Source organism: Alligator mississippiensis, chromosome 5, assembly GCF_030867095.1.
Source record: "Alligator mississippiensis isolate rAllMis1 chromosome 5, rAllMis1, whole genome shotgun sequence".
Lineage (NCBI taxonomy): Eukaryota > Metazoa > Chordata > Crocodylia > Alligatoridae > Alligator > Alligator mississippiensis.
Window position 1 is genome coordinate 139,353,545 of NC_081828.1, and position 24,645 is coordinate 139,378,189.

At 38.7% G+C, this 24,645-nt stretch overlaps 2 protein-coding genes across 3 annotated transcripts in view; one reads left to right on the forward strand and one right to left on the reverse strand.

Annotated features, from left to right (window-relative positions):
• ASTE1 (asteroid homolog 1) overlaps window positions 1-24,645 on the forward strand; it is a 39,553-nt gene that overhangs the window by 11,899 nt on the left and 3,009 nt on the right. The window lies entirely within an intron of this gene.
• The window catches only part of ATP2C1 (ATPase secretory pathway Ca2+ transporting 1), a 116,265-nt gene continuing 92,491 nt past the window's right edge, over window positions 872-24,645 (reverse strand). For both annotated transcript variants that reach the window (XM_019483556.2, XM_014602549.3), the window contains exons 14-28: window positions 21,491-21,588; window positions 19,497-19,592; window positions 19,316-19,405; window positions 16,498-16,602; window positions 15,327-15,483; window positions 13,757-13,927; window positions 12,602-12,699; window positions 11,020-11,070; window positions 9,750-9,916; window positions 7,714-7,782; window positions 6,583-6,699; window positions 4,925-5,072; window positions 4,196-4,291; window positions 3,355-3,496; window positions 872-1,713 (exon numbers count right to left, since the gene is read on the reverse strand). In XM_019483556.2, the coding sequence (XP_019339101.2) occupies window positions 1,574-1,713; window positions 3,355-3,496; window positions 4,196-4,291; window positions 4,925-5,072; window positions 6,583-6,699; window positions 7,714-7,782; window positions 9,750-9,916; window positions 11,020-11,070; window positions 12,602-12,699; window positions 13,757-13,927; window positions 15,327-15,483; window positions 16,498-16,602; window positions 19,316-19,405; window positions 19,497-19,592; window positions 21,491-21,588 (1,745 nt within the window). In that variant the 3' untranslated portion in view covers window positions 872-1,573. The remainder of the gene's footprint in view (window positions 1,714-3,354; window positions 3,497-4,195; window positions 4,292-4,924; window positions 5,073-6,582; window positions 6,700-7,713; window positions 7,783-9,749; window positions 9,917-11,019; window positions 11,071-12,601; window positions 12,700-13,756; window positions 13,928-15,326; window positions 15,484-16,497; window positions 16,603-19,315; window positions 19,406-19,496; window positions 19,593-21,490; window positions 21,589-24,645) is intronic.

Here is a 24,645-nt window from a genome sequence, read left to right on the forward strand (position 1 = left end):
GTATCAAAACAACCCACACCATGCTGCAAATTAGCATGGTGAACATCTGCACGCACATTGTGTGCAGTTCACAGCACCACAGAGGTCTGTAGCACTGCAAACTGCACATGCATGCTGATCTGGACATGTCTTAAATGATCAAATATAACTTCTCATAACCACAATTCCTTACATCCAGAAAGAAAGCAGCACACTAACATAGTAGATATAAGTAATTATTTTCTCTACCTAGCACTTATTCTTCAGACATCTTCTATTTAAAGTGTTATTTATATTTATTTGGGCGGGGGGGAGGGGAGGGGAGGAGAAGGAATCAACTGAATATCCAATCGCTTCTCCTACCTCTAAAGTACAGGGATGGACAAACTATGTGATTGTTAAAGTAGCTGTAGTGAACTAAGGTAATTAAGACCTTGAATTCAAGTATGTGATTAAAGTTATTCATTGCTGTTCAAATTAACACTGAATTAAGCCTTGCTCCGTATTTGAAGTTTCTAAAATAAACACCACTGACCTATCCAGAGTGCCCAGACATTACTGTAAATTAACACTAGTTTGGTTATATTGAGGCAATTTGGTGAAACATTCTATTCCAAGAATTGCTCTATAATTTGGTTGACTATAAACCGGACAGCAAAAAGAAATATTCTGGCATTTCCTTAAGTAGCAGCAGAGATAGAAAATGGAGTTCAGCTTCATTCAAGGTGCAAAAATCAGAAATTCATGGTACCCAGCAGCAAGAATCCCTGTGCTATCATTATCATGTTGAGAGGGAAAACTGGAATTTGAATTCTCCAGAGAGGCCAGAAAACAAACAAGATACTTCAGTAAAATGCTGGTTTCATTCAAAACATTGGCTTAGACACCACACTTATTTTAAGAAAAGCAAACATTTACTTCAAATTGCAGTATAGGCTTTTCAATCACAAAAAGAAAGAAAAGAAAAAACAGTGATCCGACAGTGGTCACATCCTGTGCAAAAAACTTAGGATACAAAAAATTGTAGCACAAGGTACTTGAGCTGCTTACACACTGCAGGATAAAGTAAATAAATACAGTAGCTGAAATATGGCACTCTTGTGACTCAAATTCTAAACCAATGGAATGCCTCTGAAATATTTAATTTTATCCTTGTATTAGTAACAAAGCCCCACCACCATTAGAGAAAAGGAATACAATATTTTTTAAATAAAAACAAAACTAAAATATTTATATCTAAGGTGAGGTTTTTATACAGTTATACCTCTTAAGTGCAGAAGGTGGGACTCAGGCTTAGACATCTCTCTTTAAAGTAACTCCCCCCACAGTTTACAAAGTTCCATTCAATCTCAAAAGTAAATTTAGGTTTGAAGAAAAATGTTACCAAAGTTGCATAATTTCTTTTGTTACTCCCACAACTGGAAGTTTAATTCTCAACAGTCTTGAAATACGAACGTTCATCTTTAGTAAGTGAAACATAAAAGAACTTGTCAACAGCCCTTGGGATTTCTTTATCCTTCCAATTCTGTTTTGCTCTCGCCTACATCCTTAGACAGCAATCCCTAGGTTTGCAAACAAAAGAATGCAATATGCATCATACATCAAGAAAAGACAACGAAGAGGATGAAGAAGAACTTCCACGTTTCTGGATCTTCTCCTTGCTTCTTTCAACCTTCTTTATGATTTCTGTCACAATGCACACAGAAGAGGTGAGCCCCAGAAGAAACAACAAATCTGGAAGAGACAGTTGGGTTTGTTTTTAATTTCTGGGTAATAGGCTGAAGAAAGACAGCCAAAACTAAACCATGCGTGACTTGTTCTGAAGTACATGACAAGATATTTCTTTCTAATCATTAGGGATAAGCTTTTTCAGAATATGTAAAAAGTCATTTTTTGCAGGACAAACATTAACGTCCACAAGTTACTACTCCAAAATAACTGAAGACTGACATGATATATTAATTTATTACAGGCATTTCATATTGCATATGTAGAAACTGCCATATTTACTTGAATCCAAGATGAGATTTTTTTCCCCAGTCATCTTAGGGAAAAAGCCTCTTGTCTTGGATTCAAGGGAGGGGGTAGGGGCCACGCAATAAGCAGTTGCTGCAGCTCCAACTCTGGCTCCAAGCCCAGGTCACAGCCAGAACCAGAGACGCAACAGTTGCCTGCCCATCCACCCTGAAGTCTTTGTTTGCTCCCCCACCACTGCTTAGTGTTAGGCAGGGCTCTGGCTCTATTCCCTGGCACAGAGCAGATGCAAACTCTGGACTCTGCCTGACCACACAGTAGAGGCAGCGGTAGCCAGCCAAGAGACTGCTGTATGGCTGGGTCAGGGCTGGAGTTTGTATGTACTCCGAGCCTGGGAGGTGGGGAGGCACCCGAAGCAGGGAAGTGGTGAGGGCTTCCTGTTCCCCAAACTACCTATCCCCCTGCTTTCCCCACTGTAGCAGCAAGGGAACAAATTCAAGACAGCTCTCCAATAAATTATAACCAATTTATAAACATTCCATACACAGCATCTAATTATTGGAGGTTGTCTTAAATTTGAAATAGTCTTGGATTGAGGTAAATATGGTATTAACATGCACTGCTAGAAAGTAAAGTATTTTCTTTTAAACAATACAATTAGATACTATTCTGAATAACAGCCAGCTTCTTGGAGTCAACACTACATCAAGGAAAGAAAAAATTGAAAAGTACACTCTACTGGAGATAGTTTATTTTTACCTCCAACAAACAACAGCAGAAATAGCCGTAACAACTCTGGATGAAAAATAAGAGTAAAATAAAAATATTTAAGTGATGACTGGCAAAACTGAAGCCTTTCAAAATCATGCCATTGAAACATTTTAACTAGTCACAACTGAAATTTCTAGACAAGGTTCTTGAACACAGAAATTCTCTCCTTAAGTACTTTGGTTTTGCCTATCCCAATATAATATGGTTCTTATCTACTTGTTTTGTGCATCTCACCATATCCATTTAATCACTGCTCTGCAAGAGAACTAACCAGGACTTACAAAATGAGGGTCTGCACTATTATTTCACTTATGAATTAAAAAGAAAAAAAGTATTCTACAACCGTCAGTCAGCTAATTTATGGATTAATCCAGTGGGAGCCAACCTTTTGGCAGACAAGCAACAAATCAGTCCTACGCCTTCTCCAAGCACCACTCCAATCCTCTTCCCATTCCTAAACTGCTGCCCTTTCTGCTCCCTGCCCTCTGTACCACTGATCTCCTCTCAGACCTGCCACAAACCACACAGAGCCTGCCCATGCCACTTGTGGCAGATGTACTGCAGGTTGGCCATCCTTGAATTAATCATTGCTTGAGCAGTACCAATATAGAAAAGGAAGACTTTTCTTACCCAGGACACTCAGGCTTTCTGTTTGAAAAACCTTCTGAAGTGGAGGGAAGTAAATGACCAGTAACTGCCCCATTATAGATCCAAGAACAGCATAACAGAACATTTTATTACTGCAAAGTCCAATCTCAAACACAGATTTTGTCTGCGAAATGAAAAGACAATACATTTTATTATATCTGCAATTTTAAATCCGAAGACTCTCAGTACCTTACTTATTTGCAATGAAACACATAATGCAAAAGTCTATTTCTAGATGTGGTTACCTTTCTAGAACTCAGACTTGGGGAATTTAAAAAAAAATTTAAAGACAAGATGATGACATTTTGCTTCTGAATACTGCATGCAACTCTGTTCTGATATTTAATCATGTTATTACATTTTTTTAAAAGCATAGTACAGTACAGCTAGGCCAACACTAATTTTAAATCAAGTTTTTTGCTTGTTATTGTACACCTATGATTTGTAGTTACAGTGAAATACAGCTGGAAGGGACCTTGAGAAGTTATCTAGTCCAACCCCCTGCCTCAGACAGGATCATCCCTATCCAAGCCATCCCATACAAATCCACTGTATTTGTGTATAGTGTTTCTGATTTCACGCAGCAGTTACCTAAACTAAGCCAATGCTGACTTGCAGTTTAAGAAAATCCAAGTGAGACCTGTAAATCTTGAGCTAATTAGTACATGTTAAGTGTGCTCTCTCACACCACAAGAAATTAAGTCTGCAAAAAGAGTTGGGAACCTAGAAATGAAATAAGAACATCTTCAACCAAGAAAAAGTATAGCTACAATGTAAATGGCCAGAACGTCACTGTGGTTGTGTTAAACATCAGGCCACATACCTGAGATCTGGAACTCAAAGCATTGAACATATCAAAAAATACAAAACAGGTGAAGGTCATGGTTGTATCTCGAGGCGTTATGACATTGTCTCTTAGCTGTCAACAAGAAAAAGCAATGAAATGGTTTTAGTATATATAAGCCCCTAACAAACATATCTACTAAAATGATTTAAAGATGTTGGCCACAATCTGATTTAGTGAATTATATAAACAAGCACTCACACATGTCCTTATACATTTCATGAATAGTCTAAAATTCACGTTGTAATTGAAAGCTCCAGTTTTATAAACATTTATGCACATGGTTAAAGTACAAGAATGATACCATCCATTAAAGAAAGGTTCCAATTCCTTCCTTCCTTCATTAAAAGAGGGGAAAATGCATACCCATTTTAGAACACTAATTCCAAGAGATTTTTTAACCCAAACTTTTCCAGATTCAGAATGATAAGCATATTTGAAAAAAGCATTGAGAGGCAGAGAGAAGGGAAATGAGGAAGGCTTGAGAATTCCAGAAGTCACACCTATTACTACTATTGCTCTCCCTTTCAGCCATCTTGTAGAAACGCTTCTCTCTAATTGGCCTGCAACAATTTAGGTCATAAGTAAAACTGCCTCTGGGAACTAAAAGTTCATGCACATTCACAATGTAACTGCAGAAATTAAAGGAATCCTTGGTTTTTGTAAATGAAATCTGTTCCTGCTTTATTGTGTATCTATTTATCGTACCTCCCTCCAGAAGACAAAAAGTGTTCCACACACAATAATTATTGATGAAACAAGTATTTTAACAATCAGGTTTTTCGTCAAAATGCTGTCCTTTAAGTTTCTTGGAGGCTTCCGAATAACATCTTTATCCACAGGCTCCACTCCAAGACTTAAAAAAAAAAAAATCAAAACAAAACAGTTTAGAAGTCTTTTTATTTTATTACCACATAAGACATATTAATTAGAAGCGGTAGATTACTTAGAAAGAACCATCATGTTTAAATGTTTCTGAAAACAATGTTTACATGTTCTGTTTACAGACTAAGCCTCATTTAGAAGGGTATTTGCAATCCCAGTCTAAAGTCTATGCACTTTGCACAGTACTTAAATAATGAAGTATTTCCCTTTATCACATGCATGTTAAAAATCTCTTACATCCTATTACCATATATTTTCTAAAAATTGAAGCCATCCATGTTGTAGCTGAAAGGTTTGTTTTTAAACAATAAATCCAATTTCTCCAAGCCAGGTAGAACTAATGGTTTGCATTCTTTTCATACGCCATGTATGTAGATCAATTACTAAAGAGAAAGTGAACTTAAAACAAAGTATACTTTTCCAGAACAACCAATTTCAATCAAATCTCCCCTAGCAAATACTACTTTTAAAGCCATAAGCCCTCTGCTGTTTAACTCCATTGTGGACGATTAAGTGCCAGACATCATGGTTAACAGGCAAAACAGTTCAGATGCCTTCCACCACCAGGCTCAGGTGGTAACTCTGGAAATGCAACGCCTAACTCTTGGGAGAAAGAACCACTGAACACCAGTTACAATGGAAAAATAACATCCCTGCTTCTGTTTGGTAAAATCTATCCCCACAGTTTAGACACTGCCTTGGTACAGCCAGAGGCAGTTTAGTAGGGGGAAGAGGGCCCACATCCTGTTGACTAAAAGGCAGAAGAAACAGGAGTGGGTGCAACTATTTTGAGTGGGAAGCTTTAATAACAAAATCCATTTTCTTTGAAGTAATGCATCTACTCATATGGGATTTTACTCCTGGATCAAGAGTCAGACAGAATTATAGCACTGCTACCACGATTTTCAGAACTTCTGATAGTGTATTAGGTAAAACACAAATTTGAAATCAAGAATCCGAACAAAATAAAATGATATAGTGGTCATAGTAGTGGGGCATGAAAAGTATGATTTTTTAAAATGATTATTCTAAACCTTTCTGGCTGGGAAGAGCATTTTTAGTTTTATCAATTTAACTTATTGCCAGTTTATTTTTATCTTGGTCACTCTCAGTCAGACATTGAGAAAGAACTGAAACAAAAGCTGGGTTTGAGGGGAAGGATATAAAAGTGTCATCAATATACTGTAGATACTAGTTTAAAAGTGTCCAACATTGCCCCTACCTTCATTAGACATGCATTAAAAAGAAGGGGCAACAACATACAGCTCTAACACAAACAATATGATAGACAAAGTTACACAGGTAAAGATGCGCTCTTGTCTTAGGATATACCAATTAAAACATCACTTTCCTATACACAAGCTTAGATGCTTTATAGATTACACACACACAAGAAATCCATCTCCCCTGATCATGGCATTCTTTATTTTGCTAGAACGGGCTACAGATCCTTATCTGGAGGTGAAAATAAATAGTTTTACCTTTGAGCTGGTGGTCCATCCATGATAATATTTATCCATAAAATCTGCATAGCATTGAGAGGATTAGGGAAGTTCATTAATGTAGCCAGTGAGATTAAAGTCAATGCAGCTATACTCCTGTTAAGAAAAGCCATTTCATTATTGTCAATATGGCAATTTCCTGAAGATCAGTTAAAATAACACTTCAAGTGTTGAAGATCACATGTGTTAAGTTTAAATGGTTTTTAAATCAAAACTAAAAGTAACCTTAACTCATAAGAAGGTAAAGCCTGGGGATCATTTAGCACAATGGGGATTGACATTTTTGACAGGATTGCCACAATTTAACCCGTCACCCTTTCCAAGTACCATTTTGACCCCCTTTCCCTACCCAATTTGCTGCCCTTTCTGCTCCCTCCCTTATGCTCCCTACCCAGTCTACTATTCTGCTTTCTGCCCTATCTGCCACTATAAAGTATGTCCCCTCCCTAATCTGCCATGTGACTTGTGCCACAGGTTGACCAACCCTGAACTAGCAGATTCATCTTGACACATGAGTTTAAAATCTGAAAATAATTTTGGTGATTAATACAACACACAAGAAAGTTGGCCTTTTTCTGAAAAAAGGCCTCCAAAAGATAAGAAAGGTCAACACCAAAAGCGACTGTTGTTATGATCAGTGCTGCTTATACACAGGGAAAGGAAGCTGGTGAGAAGAAACTCCCTCACCCATCAGACTGGAGTGTGGATCAAAAGGGGAGGTGGAGCTCCCTCACCCTTCACATGGGTTGTGCTCTTGGCAGGGAGAGAAAAAAATGGCCCTGGTGCCAAAGGGTATAGTCCCTCTAACCTAGGGGTGGCCATTCCCCCGCTAGCCTGATCAAATCTTGACCTTTTCCATAATAACAAAGGGGGTTGTCAGAAAGTTAGAGTATTGGTTATTAACTACACTGCTTTAATGACAACATAAATTCTACTGAGTTAAATGAAACTAATATTTAGAAAACTTTCATAATCTAATCTAGTGCATCACCAATCTTTGTGGAATCTATACTACTGTTTATTGTGTATTCTTCTGTAGAGTGTTTCATAAAATTCAACTCATTTACAAAGTAACTGAAAGCTTTTAAGGCAATGGTATTGAAAACTTACGTGCTCAGTTGAAACCTAACAAAATTTTTTATGTTATTATAAATCCCTTTACCCTCTTCAATTGCAGACCTGCAATTAAAAAAATAAAAGTAAGGGAAATGAGGATACTATGAATCAAGCATATGATAAGGTTCTAAGACATAGTGAAAAAATAAATTACAAAACAGACATTTATTGCATTGTAAGTAAATTTCACAAAAATCTTACCAGGGTTTTTATTCCACTCAGGCAGTTACAGTCACACTTATCCAGCTTTTCTATCAGTCATGTAAAGTTTCTTATTCCAGCTCTGCTATAATTTGACTTTTAAATTAAGGGGCCATAATTAAAAATGATGATATCACTTTACAGGCAGAGTTAACTGATCCTTGAAAGATGTTTTCATCTCATTTGCACCCATGACTGGTATTTCTGGATGCTGTGTGGCCAACTAAATATCTATTCTTTAAAGAAATAATAAGTGTGAAGAATTCCAAGATTCTAGGGTAGGAGTAAACATTGAGCTAACTACTTGAATGATTTTAAATTAGTTGGGAATTACTTAAGGTGAGTTTAACTCTAGGTTTCTTATCTAAATAAAGCCATAGCACCCCATCCTTCTTCTCTGAAAGATTACAAGCAAGTAGAAATGCAAAAGAGATAATTTAGCTTGTTAAAGGAAACTAGTAGCAAAACCTGCAAATATTTATCTGCAGACATATCAAGTGTACATGCCTTTTTCTTTCAGGAGCACATACCTAAAGGCTGAAATTAGACAAATAGAATTTATATAAAAATAGCTAAAGCCCTGGAGCTGTGTTCTAATGTTTTCTTCTTCTACTTTTTTTAGTCTTAATGGGAATTACATTATGTTCTTAAAAGTCACATTCTCAAATTGGGAAGAACATAAAAAAAACAGAGGGACAGGCAAAGAATACAAAGGAGAAAGGAGCCTGAGAAAAGTTTTGTTATTTGGAAGGTAAAGCTTGATAGGTCTAGGGCCCCCTCTACATGTTACAGATATTGTGCAATTAACGGGTTAATAATTAAGAGCCACGGCCTTGCCCCCCTCCTCCCCCTCCCCAGCATCCTGACCCCGCTTCCGCCCCTGCAAGGAGTAAAGGGGGGGGGAAAATGAGGCCAACTCCAGTGGCCTCACTTCCCTCCCCCCTCCACTCTGCTCCATCATTGACACCTGCAGGGAGCAGGGCAGGGGAAGTGAGGGCAGCACAGTTGGCCTCACCCCACCACACCCTGTATCCCCACCATTATGGCAGCACTCCACCACACCACTAGCTCCCATTTAAATGGTTGCTCGCACTCTGATTGGCTATTTGTCAGCCAATCAGAGCGTGAATAAAACAAGGCAGGCTTAGGCTTTTATAATATTAGAATTATTAACCACAAAACAATTAACAGTAACCCACAACCCAAAATTTTAAAGTTACAGATCAATTACATTTTACAATGAGATTTTTTGCTCCTGAAAAATCGTGTTGTTTCTTGTGTCCCAGCTATCTAAACTTCAATCCTGTTTTTAACCCCTACAGTTCCATTTGTGGTAGTAATAATGCCAACCAGAAACATTATACTTAAACTGATACCCCACCTACACTAGCAGTTAACACAACTAGTGGTGGTGACACCAGCAGCAATAGTACCAAATGTTAATAGTCTAGCATAAGCAACACCCAAGACTTGTATAGTTTCTTTTAATATTTGGTGTGCACGTAAGAACAGAAGTAGTTAAGTGTTATACAACTCTCCACTGTGTTTACTCTTGCTGACAAGCCACCCAATTGCTAATGCAAGGTAACCCGATCAGAAGGGAAAAAAAACCCCAAGTTTCTGAAAATAATTAAAAGAACAAACATTCTGATGTTTTAGAATGCAATACCAGGCAATGAGTGATAAAGATACTGTTTCTTTATTTGTTCAGGAATTCATAAAGGTAAAAAAAAAATCTTTCACTTGTAGTTCAAGGTAAGGCTTTTTTGGGGTTGGGTTTTTTGTTTTTTTCTTCCCAGCATGCAAATATTTACAGACATCAAACTTACATTATTGTCTGAAAATCATCATCCACAAGGATCATATCGGCTGCTTCCTTACAGACATCTGTTCCAGTCTGCCCCATTGCTACACCAATATCTGCAGCCTTCAGGGCTACAGCATCATTCACTCCATCTCCTGTCATAGCAACTACTGCACCATTATTTTGCAGGGACTACAGAAAAAGGAAAAAACTTAAGTCAGTTCAGTATGGTCTGGGGTCCATACCACTATATGGGACGTAAGTTTGTTCCAAGAGTTAAATTTGGAAATCTAATCATCATTTATCCCTAAGAGTAACAATTAAACCTCACAACTTTAATCACATCACACCCTAAGTGAAAACTTGGGCTTGTATAGAATGCAACATGGACAGAAGTGGTGTTTCAAAAAAAGGCAAAAAGACTTGCTAGGGCAAATAAAATGCAGAAAACCAAGTGTTTCTGTTTTAACATTTCCCCCTCCCCCAGACTTCTTCTATTATATTCTGTTTCTTTACCACCTGATTTCCTCATTCTTGTTGCTTTTCCAATTGTGCAAATGGCTAGATTGAAAATGTGTCTATTTTGCAGAGATCCTTCACTTTCAGCTTCTTTTCTTAGCTTCAGAATTGAAGCATTATTTCAGAAGTACCTTGAAATTCATGTCTTAGTCTCTTCTGAGGAGCAGCAGAAATATGGATTCTCATAAGTTTCTAGTCAGTTCAACTACAATGCGACACAATCGCAACTGATCCTCTGGCAACTGAGAAAGTGTTATTTTTCTAACCAGTTATAGTACTCTATCCTTACTCTGGGTATAGGTTTCTAATAGTGCATTTTTTTCCATATCTGAAAACAATGTTCTTTACAACCAAATATACTTCATGTTATTAAATTTGTGTTGTCCAGATGAAATAAAGCAATTATTATTAACCACTATTATAAAACAAGTGTCTATTAATATTGTCCTGCAGTTCTACTTCCAGAGCAGCAGTTCTCAACCTTTTTATGCTCAAGGCATCCCTCAGAAAAATGCCAGCTCTTACTTTTCACTCAGTTGTTGACTACAGAAAAATAATAGAGAAATTCTTCTGTTGTAAAGAACTCAGAAGGACCACAGCAGATCAGCATGATTTTAACACTATGAATTCCTATTTGAAATCTCTGGGCTTATCTTGTGCATCACATTTGCACACCTAACATTGCGTGGCACCCTACAACACCCTTGAGAAGATCTCTAGGCACCCCAAGGTGTCGTGGCACCCTGGATGAGAATCACTGTTCTAGAGAAACATACCTTTATGATTTTCAATTTATGTCTGGGACTGGCTCTGTAAAACACTGCAACCTGTTAAAAATATACATAAAGGGTAATGAAACCTTGATAAATTAAGATGCGAAATGGATACAATAAAATTAGAGAAAATTAAAAAATATTCTCAAAACCAAAACAAAGCTACCATCTTATCTCATTTGGAGCAGAAGCATCAATGATTTTTTTCTAACAGACATGACATTGGATTACTGTTACTTATATTTTATTCAATAATCAAACATCTTTAAAAAGGATAATACTACTGTACTGTGATTCTAATTTTAAAATTTAAGACAACCTGTAGAATTTGTATTTTTTGAGAAGCTCCGATTTTAAAACTCCCAAGTTCAAAACTTCCTGCTGTTCACCTTGATGGCAATATTTACATAAGGCAGTGGTTAAGTTGATCCTATATGAAACCATCCCCATTCTTATGTACCACATTTACTAGGAAGTTATTCTGCTCATTTCCTATTTTAAATAGAATGATACTTGCATGTCAAAACTTTTATGACAGCTAGTAAAGATTTTGCTCAGAATGAGTAAGGTTCTTTTAAATATTCTTTTCTTGACTGCTTTTTATATTGTCAATTATTTGCTTTCCATGTAGCTTCCAACAAAATTCTGGACTAGCTTTCAGCACTTCATGCCCAAACCTATTTTTCTGTAGGCATGGTAGCAGGACAGACCTTCAAGTTGTCACTTCAAGATTATGGCATCTGTATATAACCTCCTACTCACGATACTATTCAATAATTAGCATTAGCCTCTACAATATTTCACATTATTCAGACCCCTCAGTTATACTATCAGTTTCTTTTATAGCATCTCTTACTTGCATCTCAAGTCAGGTATACAGAGTCATGCCATAAACTTTTGGTCATTCAGGCTGGGTGATCCACTGAAAACCAAAGTTACTGAGTACACTAAGATCAGTACCATTTTCATGCTTACCCTCTCCTATTCTGCTTGCTAGCTGTTTGTCAGCCACCATAGAAGCCCCCAAGGTGAAACTTGAAAAGCCACTTGTAGCTTGGAAGCTATGGTCTGATCATTACTATGGTACACAAAATAATGAATGGTATCACAGAGGTAAAATTAGGCACCTTTATTCACACTCTCCCATGATACAAGAACTAGGGAACATTACACAAAAAGGTAAGACAGCCAACTGAAAAAACAAACAGGGAACTGTTCAATGAGTACAATTTGGACAATGAGTATCCAAGGTTAAAGATTACCAAGACTCAAAAAAAAACATCTTTAAAGAAAAATATGAAATTTTTAAAGAAGAGTTCCGAAGTTATATTAGTAAGAATAAAAATCTGAAAAATTAAGATGGCTATAAATCTCACTAACTGTAGTGGACAATGGATCTTATCTGGCATAATTTCTGTATTTCTATGCTAAAAGCTCTGACTTGACAATTTACTGCTTCATCCATTTCTTTAAAATCTTGTCAGTTTCTCAGAAATTACTTTTTAGCTCTCCATTAATAAGAATTTTTTTTTCGACTTATGATGCCTCTATTACATTAAAACAATCTGTATTTTTTTCAACTAACCTTTGGTGCTATTTGTGAAAGCTGTTGAATATCTAAAGCATCTATTTCTTCTCCCGAAACTGCCTGTGAATTTTTGGAATATAATCCAAGACGACTAGCTGGAAAAAGATGTATACACATAAATTATATCAATAAATTACAATGATGTAAATAGCCTACTATTTTTTCCAGCATACTAGGAAATACAAGGTTATTTTGTATACCTATTCTATTCTGCCATTTTTCAAATGTACCATTTTTGACAGCAGTAATTTCATAGGCATTATTCAAATCAGTTGACTGGAATAATTACCCAAACTCTCAAGAAATAAAAGGTGTGCCATGAAACCTACTCTGATTAGATTTATTTGCTTTAAAAGTTTAACATTTAGAGGCCTCAAATAGGTCAGTGCCCCACTGTGTTAGGTGCTGTACAAACAGAGCAAATGATAATCCATGCCCTAGAGAGTTTAGAGTTTAAAAGAGAAACAGGAAATGAGCAAACGGAGGGAAAAAGGAGAACAGGTTAACAAAAGGATGTTTTGCCTCTGTGCACAAAAATAGCATGCACAAACATCATACTGTTCTTTCTTTTTCAACTTCCTTTGCCAAGTTTCCTAACCATCCCATAGAACAAGGAATGACCCGTTTACTTCGTGCCATTTCCTGTACTAGACTTGGTTAAGGAGTAAGGCGTTTAATAGTTTAAAAATACTTAACTTTAAATCCAGCCGCATGTAAAAGGGGAGCTGGAAATAATTTGTAATAGGATACATGCCCCCATGTGAGTTTCAATAGTGAGAGGCATATACACACAGGGGAAACTAACTATAAATGAAACAGTGAAACTATTTTGATACAAATTACAGCTAAATGAAAATAAAAGGACAAAACCAGTTTCTTTCAAATGTATTCAAATCTTGGGTAGAACCTTGGGAGAGGGTAACATGACAAGACAACAACTATTATTTAAATTTACAAAGTCCTTTTAAAACAACAGCTTTTCAGCTTACATTATGTCACATAACAATCCTATGCAAATGGTACATGCCAAACAGGCATCACAAACCTTACTTCAGATTTTTAACCACCACCACAATATTTCATCTTAGAGTAATGCATTGTAAGACATCCCCATGAAACATGTCAAAATGAAAGGAAGTGGTCTATTCATACCAATGGCAACCGCAGTCTCCTGTGAATCTCCAGTAACCATTTTTATTGCTACTCCTGAGGTGATAAGTGTAGTAACAGCTTCTTTTACACCAGTCCTTGGAGGATCAATTATGCCCACCAGCCCCAAAAAGGTCAGCTGTCCCAGCTCAGGGCCAGAAGCTAAGGCCAAAACTTTAAGAAAACAAGGGAAAAATAAGTTTATCTTTGAAAACTGAAGTCATTAAAATTGAATTACTAACAAGAATAGTATTTTTTACAGCTGTGCTTTCCAAAATAAAAGTTAGTATATACAACTAGAAATTTTCTAATAAGATGATAACATGATTCAAGGAAATTTGTTTGAAAAAAAATGAATGACTGGTGTATGGAGTAAGGGTGAGGTGTTCTGGAACAAGTAACTTTACTCACTTAGGTATCCCCATTGAGATTAACCTAACCATCATGAGCATGCTTACTTTACTCAACTACTAGATTACAGAAAATCAGGGTGCTAATATCCTAAAACAATGGGTTGCTGTTATTGCAGTTAAGGTATTGTTTGGCAATTAAAATAGGCTGCTTTTTCATGCCCGTCTTCAAACAAGTGTTCCCTTTGCTAAGCTTACCTATTTCAGGATTTAAAAGAGATATTTTCTAGTCACTTTCACATGAAAGATGTGCAGGAAAGCTTCTGGTATTTAGAAAAATACCAATCTTATTCTTGTGCACACTCACTATTTCAGGCACATATTAATCTGAATAGAAGACCTGCTAACTGCACCTGTGTAGGATACCATGCATCGGACAATCTAGCATAAATATTTTATCAATCTTTGTAGAGGGCAATAAACCTCAATCAAAAAGTTTAAATCATGGTCATCAGATGAAAAAAGGAAATCCATGAAATCCAAAGCAACATGCCAGTATATCATCCTCACCCACTGTAGCTACTAGCTAAAGATAATATATAAAAGACTAACATGTCAGTCCACAAGTATTCTGCACAGCACATACCCCTGGCTACCCTGTATTAATCATTTTTAACAACAAAACAACTATATTCAAAGATTTCTATATTCTCAACTTAGAAATAAGCAAAAAAAAAAGAACTTTAAAATGAAAGGTCCTTTCCCTACGAGGCACTCAGCTGCATAACTACCAATACCTTCTAAATATTTAACGGTGCTGCCTCTCTCAGAAGGTTTTCATAACTAGTCCTCTCTGAACCTTAAAACTGAGAAAAGGCAAAACAGAAAAAAAAATAGAGAGGTCATGACTATTTCCAGAATACCCATAATAAAGCAGTTCATGTAGTAAAATGTAATAGGTAGAAATGGTGAGAAATCTCTTGGGTGATCAGACAGGTTGAGAATTGCAATACAGTGTTGACATTCTCAAGTCAATCATGCTATTTAAACCTTAAGCCAATTTCATTTCCACTCTTAACTTGAAGATAAATTGGTGAACACAATGAAAACTGAGAAAAAGATTGGTTTCAAGTCCTCTGTTAGTTTGAACAAGCAAGTCAAACAATACATTCAAAAGAACTATTCTTATGGTGCAAAGACTAACTATTCTGAAGAAATCTTACCCCTAAGTCCTGCAGAGCCCATAGATGTCTTCTCTTGCTGATACTGCTCTCTCTGTTGTTGGGTGAGAGGCAGGGTCTGTCCTTTGCAGTTATATGTTGTACAGTACCTAATCACTTGTTCATAAGCACCCTTCATAAAACAAACCTCTGGTTTGTCCTAAGAAAAAAATATTGGCACATAAATATCTACAGTCCTCTTGCACCAGAATATTGTCAGAATTTGATGAGATTTTTGAGGGAGGGGGAATCTAACACCGACAAGTTTACACGCAAGGCTTGGGATATCAGAATGTTTATAAGAATTTCACAGTATGCTTTATAAAAACCAAAAACTTATGGTTCTATATTTGAGAGCCTGAAAATGAAACCTTGGCCATGGACAGATGTTCATCTGTAAGGCTGAATGCGCCCCAGCTACAAAAAACAGAGTTATGTGGGGCATTCATATGTTCACAGCCCCTGGCTGTAGAACTGCAAAGGCATTGCAAAGATATGTTCTCTGCTGGGAGACAGGGGAACACTGGGAAGACTGTAAGCCTGCTGTGGTGAGCTGTCCATGAGTAGACTACTGTCCTCAGTCTGACAGCTTGCTGCCCTCCCCAGCAATCAGGGTGGCAGTGTGTTGACAGCTTTCTGTCTCCCCTGCCACAGGACCAGTGGTCCCCACTGCCCCAGAAGCAGTTGCCATTTCTGCCACTGGGCTCTGAGACAGCTTTCTGTGGCAAACAGAGCCACAGCCTGCTTTCCTACCTGGGCTGAAGCTCTGCTCCCAAGCAGGGTACTAAGGAGCAAGTGATTCTGCCTTAATCCCCGCCATGGAGCACTGTGGGATGCCAGGAGAACAACAGACCTGCTGTAGCACTACATGCAACTAAATAGATGTTACACAAGGCTCCACAAAATGTAGCACTACAGAGCATGTGCTATTTTTGTAGTGCTACACGGGTTGTGCAGGCCTATCCCTTTGACTTCATAGCTTTGTAAATGCAACTTCTGTCCACAGTCACTGTTCCTCTTCCAAATGCACAGCTCTGTGCACTTCATTACTACCTTCAGAAAACAGCCCTTAACGTAAAACAAGGAAACTATGCACTTGATCTGAGCCCAAGATGTGCTGCACAATGTTACACAACAGCTGGCACAATTGAAGAGAGCCATTGGGAAGGTCTACCTGTTGTGTTCTGTGCACACACTTAACAGCCATCCATTTCTGCTCCGAGCTGAAGGGATACTCTGCTTTTCTTATGTAATCCTGCTGGAGTCCATCTAGACCCATCTGTGTAAAACATAACAAAGAGTAACCTTAGCACCAATTTTTTGTTCATACAGCCAAACCATTTATTGCCCTCCAAGAAAAGGTTTCCAAAAGCAGCTAAGCTTTAATTATTTAAAAATTCAGGGCACTGACAGACTATCACATACTCGGAGCCATCGCTAGCGGTGGGCGAGTGGGGCAGCTGCCCCAGGCCCCGTGCTCTGGGTAGCCCCATGGACATGCCATACAGACTCCATTGCAGCCGCCGGCTCCACGGTCTGGCTGCTCGCCACCTCTGCCCTCTGGCCCTACGCAAGCTGATATGCCCTGGACCCCACACACCCCTAGGGACGGCTCTGCACATACTCCAGGGTAATCTACAATGTTTTTGTATACTGACGTTAAGTAACACCAGGCTAACAATGGGCAGAGACAAACAGCTACACTAAGAGTGCATCTACGCACGCACTTACCTGTGCACTAAACTAATTTGCTGTGATGCAAAACATCACACATCTCCATATGCAATTCTATTAGATTGCAGCAAAATAATATTCACCATCGTAAGATAGTACTGTCCCTGACAGTACTATCTTTATGGAGGTGAAAATAACCGCACCTAAACACATGGGTAAACTGACCTGGGTGTACAGTATATGTTGCATCTAGTCATCCCAGGCAGCAATGAACCAGACCCCTCCCGGCTGCCCAGTCACGGGGCTCCACATGCTGGTGCACTCATGTGCCCCAGCCAGCCCCTCTGCCTCCCAAAGCCTGGGATTGACCACCCCAGACACTCTGCCAGCCCAGGACTGCTCTGTCCCAGCTCAAACTGCTGCAGTCAGCAGTTTACACAGGCTAGCATCTGCACATGCACCTTGGCCCACAGTAGTTTGAGTATCTACCACATGCCATTAAGGTGACAGGATAAACTCTGGCACAAACTGCACGTGTAGATGCACCCCAAGAGAAGTAAACACAGTAGGTGGCTGTTACCCTCCTACCAGAGCCATCCCTAGGATACAGTGAATCAGGGCAACTGCCCCAGGCCCCATGTTGGGGGGGGGGGGGGGAGGGGGGGGGGAACTGAGGAGCTGGGCGGAAGGGCCACAGCCTCTTTTGCAGGGCCTGCCTGGAGCTGGCAGCTCAGAAGCAGCATAGAGGACCCCTCCCACTCCCACCTTTGCAGGGGTACCATGGCCCCCGCAGTGTTAAAGGGGCCCCACGCAGGCTGATTTGCCCCAGGCTTGCTTCCCACACCCCCAGGGTTGGCTCTGCTTGCTACTACACCACAGGCAAACAGATAATAGACTGCTCACCATTAGCAAGCAGCAACCTGAGGTGCGCATGAACAGACATTAATTTGACACAGCTTACAACAATGAAGACGTACTATGATTCTTTCAGGGGTTAGTCTCCAACTGATTGGGAGACATGATGAGGCCTTAAGAAATAATGCCATCTGTCCAATATATTTTTTAAAACACAGATGTAATGCTAATAACACCAGTGTAAACATGCTGCTTGCCCACATGCTCATTTCGTTTTTATACGCCTTGTCACTTTCTCTTCAAAATGTTGCCAAATCACAAGGTTCCAGCTTCAACATAGAAGCTTTTGAGACACTGAAGTGAATGAAGCAAAAGCTTTTTCCACATTTCAGTGTCAATCATTAACAGTATATTTATGCTTATAATTTAATCATATCTACCTTGTTCTTACCTAATAACATATTTATCTTCCAAAGATAAAGAAAGGAGAAGGGGGCATGGGCTAGCCCTCACAGGATTCTGGTCTTGGGGGGTGTGGAAGGGGGTGAAGTCTATGCGTGCAGACAGATAAAACTTGCACCATTTGATATGTGGTTTAAACTGCAAGTTTCTAGACATACAAGCCAATTTAGAATGGTTTAAAACTTCCTGAAATGGTTCAAAAGTACATCAGGATAAATTAAGTTTTGAACCAGTCCTCCTTGACCCACTTCAGTATTTACGTATGGAGACCAAGTTTTCTGTGATTAGTGTTTGGTAAGTCCTGTAAGCATCCCACACTGCACTGCTGCTCACCCCCACCCACCCACCTGCCTGACAGCTGGCTACTCTGGTATGCAGCCAGAACTCTTCCCAGAGTGATTTGAGCTTTTTTTGGGGGGGGAGGGGGAAGTATCCAGGTGGGTAGAAGGGATACCCCTACTCCTAGGTTCCCAGGATGCTCTGGGGTGGGGGGGGGACGCACTGCCCAATACTCCACAGCTTTTAAACAGCATTTTCCCCCCAAGCCACTTGTCAGTTTCATACTAGTCATGGAAACTGACCACGTTCCAAGGCATCCCAGGTACCACCACACAGATTTTGGTAAAATAATAAAAGGTCTCTGGGTCTGAGCAAGAACTCACGTGTGGATTCTGCATCTCAGAAAGGTTAGGGGGAATTGAAAATTAACACACCCATGAGCACACTCAATCATGGTAAGATTAAGTACCAGTCACAATATATGTTTGGGTTTAGTAACAAAATGTTACAACAAACATGATTTTACTTCACATTCCACTTATTCAGTAACTTTTTATAAATCAAGAACCCTGGAGCATCCTAAAATTATTTCTGTTGTAAGAAGAGTCGTTTTCAATAAAAGCCTTAAAAATTACACTATTACTGTAACATTAGTAATTTTATTAATCACAGTGACAAGCTTTATGTCTAAAAACAAGAGGGAAATACTATCAAGCACACACCTTCATAGCAAGTGCAATTAGAGCGCCTTCTGTTGGCTTTCCCATCAAGGTGTTGTTTCTGATTATAGCATCATTGCACACACAACCAGCCTAAAACACAAAAAACCCTGAGGTCAATACAATATATACAGCCTATATTAAAGCCACTGGAGATAGACTGCTTACTATGCTAAAATCATACCTCAACAATTTTGCTAACAGTTGGGTTGTTATATCCATGAATAACATCACCATCAAGCATCACTTCTCCAAACCTGTTATAGCCTACTCCAGTTACCTGTAAAGTACAGAGTCAAACATGATATCAACCAGAGCATTAAAACATTTCATATATCCAATAATCTGTTTTTCAGAATTTCCTGTACAGAAAATGGAATGGGTTACTTAAAAATGGACCAATTATACCAATCAAGAAGTGCACACCTACAGTTTCCTACTCAAGGTCTAATGCAATGGATTTAAATTAAAAAGTGTTAAGTTCAGTAATTTGTAGACAGTTTAATGTTTATACTGAACACAGTGCAAATTCAGAATGATCTAAGTACCCTTAAAAAGCTGTATTCTCAGCATTGGTAAGCAAAACATATATATGTAATTGCCTTGTTCCATCAGGACTTGCTTCCAGCTATTTCTTGCTCTTCAATTCCCCTTTTTTTTTGGTTTACCTGGACCTACAATGCATGCTCCCTGGAGGTTAGGGAACCTTTTTGTAAGTTTAAGGAGAAAGGAAATCTAGAAGTGTAGCTAGGTGATCTAGGCTGACTGAAGATCAGTTCACTGGCTGAGGCCTGGGATATAGAGAGACTAAAACAATTAGTTTGTAATTATTTATTCTAGAATAAAATCTAGAGCCCAATCAGTGGTTAAATGTAGTCCCTTAAATTTGCAGCATAAACCAAATACTAAATGCCCAGATTTAGGAAGAAAAACTCAAACATATGTCAGCAAGCATTCCATACACTTTCTACTAAAATACCTGAAGCCAGTCACCATCGGAAACAGGGTACTGAACTAAATGGACCAATGGTGCAAACTCCTATAATAAGTACATGAAGCTTAAAATAAGAGAGAGAGCTTAAAAAGTAAGTTTAGGAAGCCTTTTCACTCATTCCCCTGTTTGAGGCTTGTGTGTGTTCACAGTAACTTCATTGTACTTATAGCTGAAAGGGCTTCCTACAATTTTAAATTTATTAAACTGGTATTTTAGATTAAAAATTAAAATAAGCCACAAAAATGCAAGCTGGCAAACTACTGGGAAGTAAATAACATTTTTAAAAAGTTAAAAGAAAGGTTGCTTCTTCCATTTCACCCATTATCTATGTTTACCTTTCTTCTTGCCCTCACAGTTCATAAGGCTCTTCTCAGAAGCACAATGTTCTTTTGCTAAAATGCATTTCAAAAGTCCATTGGGAGAAACCAGCTGTTCTTCCCCCATGCAAATACAGGATAGCAGTTGGAAAAAATGGACTTTTAAAAGGAAAAAAAGAACGGGTCCCATTTCTACTGAAGTCAGTGGCACAAGCCTCACTGACTTCAAAAGGAATAAAACCAGATGGGAAATAAATCAAGGAATTTTGGAATTGGTATACAGTATATTCTCTTTAATTTATCACACTTGCATCAGTCAGTGAGAAAACATGTTCCCCTAAAGACGCATCTATTTCTGCTTTTTGTTTCTTCCCATCCTCTGATTTATTCCTCCTTCCTTTCTGTGTGTATATATTTCCTTCCTTTTAGGAACTCCCAGTCGCTACCAACCATGCTTTTACTTCCTGCCTCCATTCTATCCAATTAAACGATCAGCAGTGAAACAGTCACAGGGCACAGGGTTATGAATCTATCTAGCAGACTAAAAATTACATGTAGGCCACATAACCCAATATTCCTCCTCCAAAGGCTACTATAAATAATTTAATGTATATTCACATGCTGTCAAAAATAATCTTGTTTTCAATAGGAAAGACAACTGCCAAGCCTTTCAACTAGTCTTTATTTAAACAACAGTCCAGAAAAAGGTCAAAATAATGAATGCATATGAGAACACAACATGATAGCCAGAGACAAATCCCTCAGTCAGCCTTGTATTTGGCAAGTCAGAATATTTCAGCCTAGCACCTGTTACATGCACTGAAGCCACGGAAATAAAATAAAAAGTTAAATATATTCCTACTGTACCTCAGCGTGCTGTCCATCTGACGTAAAAATATGAGTAACAGTCATTTCATTCTTTGTTAAAGTTCCAGTTTTATCTGAACAAATCACATTGCAACAGCCTGAAAGAACCAATTAAGTTAACGTTTGTAAGACAGTCTTGCTAGCCACAATATGCTTCACACCAAGAAAAAAAAAAACAAAAAAACAAAAACTTAATCTAGTTTCCAAATGCTCTAAAACTTCAAGATCAGATGAACCTCTCTAACACCCATCTACATACAGCTGATCACTGTCCACATGAACTTTTAAAATTTCTTACTCTCCTCAAGAGTATGAGTATGCCAAAAAACAAAACAAAGAAACAAAACAAAACACTGCGACGCTGGTGGTTACAACTGGACTGTAAAAGATCTATTCATTTTTTGTAAACAATGGCAATTATCACTTAAACTGAATCAAAGAATTCACACCAGATCATTCAAAGCTATGTACAAAGTCAGGATGCAGCCAAAAACAATCTTCCAAAGTGTTTCTATGCTTTCCCATTTACTGTTACTGACTGTAAACTATTTTAATGAAGTCTTAACTGAGATTGTGTGAAAAGGAAGGCTGAGAGCTTCTATGGTATGAAAAGCTACACGCTTTCTCTAAAATATCAGTAATGATCAGTTATTACTTTATTAAGATTAATGACATTAAACAAATCTCCCTGACTTAAACTTTTAAAGCATCATATCAAAGTAGCGTTAGTATCTTCCTTGAATTTTAAATGAATTTGCTGCAAATTGGAATGCTTAAGTTGTAGATTTTTAAAAAATGTTTGATCAATCATATACACTTCTCTTGCATTACAACGTCTTGATAAAAAGATAAATACAGCCTTGAAGTATTAATGTTCTGTACTTCCCAAGCACTGGAGGCAGTAGAATTCAAAGTAGCGCATCTTTAAATACATGCATAATTATTAATATTTAAACACATGCACAACTCTCTAATGTTTTATATATCTCCAAGGAAACAAGTATGTACCGTATTTACTCAGATAAGATAACCCAGAATATAAGATGATTTCCCAATACTTAGATACTATATATGGAAAATTTGTATTTTCAGCACAGCATCGACTCATCCCAACACCCACCTGCTCCAGACTCACCTGCTGGTCTGCCCTGCAGCTGCTCTTTGCTGCCATCACTTTCTTGCTGGGCAGCCTGAAGGCAGCAGCCCAGCACAGGCTCCTGGCAGTTGCAGCAGGAAGAGCCCAGCAGCAGCGATGGGAAGGGGCCACTTTTCTCCTGTGCCGAGCAGCAGCTTCTGTCTGGCACCACCGCTGCTGATGTTGCTAAGCCTCAGTGGGCAAGACTGGAGCAGGTGTGGGGTGGGATGGATTGGTGCTGTGCACACAGGTCCCTGCCAGTACCATGGGGCTGGGGCCAATGGCAGTAGCAGCTGGAAGGAGTTGCTGCCTGGGCTCCCTAGAAAGGCAGTCCAGGCACGGAGCCACCCCAACTCCGCTGCATGCCTGGTGGGTGGCAGGACACACCACTGCAGTATAGTGCCTGGGCCAGGTAGGACAGAGGGACCTGCTGCGGGCCAGATCCAGTCCACGGGCATATTTTGCCCACCCCTGTTCTAGACTGACTATTGAGTTCCATTGGGCAGAGTGGTTTTCTTAAAATCTTTACCAGCCTATAGAGAAGCCTCTGGCAACCCCATAAAATTGGGCCCCTAATATAGTCCATGGCCTGTTGTGATCTATTTATAAAACTTTGAAAGAGGTTACTTGAATATATTGTCTCAAATAGTATATACTTAGAAGTTATAATCCCTATCCCATGATGATATCTTTGAACTTTAACATATCTTAAATTAAAGCTATCTTTATATATGGGATAAGATATATGGTAGTGCCCAGTCTCCCTCAGTAGGGGGATTGGGCACTGCCATATCTTATTTTTTTAAATAAAATATATGGTAGCTATGACGTAAGTTTTTTTTTTTTAATAATATCTTTTTAAAATGTTTTAAATGATTAAATTAAAAACATCTGATTTAAATTAAAAAAAATCTGATTTTTTTTTTTAATTGTTGATTTTTATCCACCTTACCTGCAGCCCTTCACCCTCCCCCTCCCTGCTTAAATGTCAGGCCCTGCTCTCCCTGAGCACATGGAAATGTGGGGTAAATTTGAAAAGTGCAACCTTGAAATAAACATACTTGCAGAAACTGCATATCGGCAAATATGTATATAGAAATTTTCATTTTACCTTTTTGAAACTGCTGCAAGTTTTAGCACAGCTACCCCATAAAAACACTTTTAAGCAGCACTTTTCTGCCTACTTGTATGTGGTACAAACTATGCACATTAGTCCAAAGCCAAAAGGCTCAGAATTACCACATAGTTCACTAGGGTGGGTCCCAGCAGAGTCAACGGTGCTTCAAGCCATGGTGACCCCACAGCTCAGCACCACTCAGTATGTGCATGTACTCCAGATACTTCCCACAAAGGATCCATGTGCTAATTAGTGCCCTCTTCCCCCCCCCCCCCAACCAAACTAGAACCAAGCGTTCTTATCACAAGTCCTGGGATCCTCTAAAAATGTATATGCAGATGAGGCTCAAGGCAACCTGGTCTGGCTTCACCTCATCATATGCAACCAACTGAGAAAGGGGGGTGACAGAGGAATTCTGGGTGAACTCTTTAAGACTCCCATTTGGTGAGGTCTGCCAGACATTTAATTGGAAATGGGAGAGAAAGGCACAGCTCAGCTGTGGGAGTAAAGAAGAAGCTGAAACGTATTCAAATGTAGTGGCTCACTACAACTTGAAATAATTGGCACTGAGGGGGACTAGACACTTCCATATATCTTATTCATATGGGATTCACTAACCTTTCCTTGTGGTATGGTCTCATTGGTATGTTTGCCCAATATGGACCATAGTCATGCTCAGTGTTGGCTGCATTTAATCAACTTCATAGGTGGTTTCCATTACTGAGCAAATGCTATTGGCAACAGTTTAATGATATGCCATGTATTTAATGAGGTTTCCTTTCATGAAAATATATGACAAGGGACTTCCTCCCCAATGCAGTTTGGGGGAGGGGAGGGGGAAACTCATCTTGTATTCGGGTAAATACAGTTTGTTTGTTTGTTTTTAATGATATATAGACTACA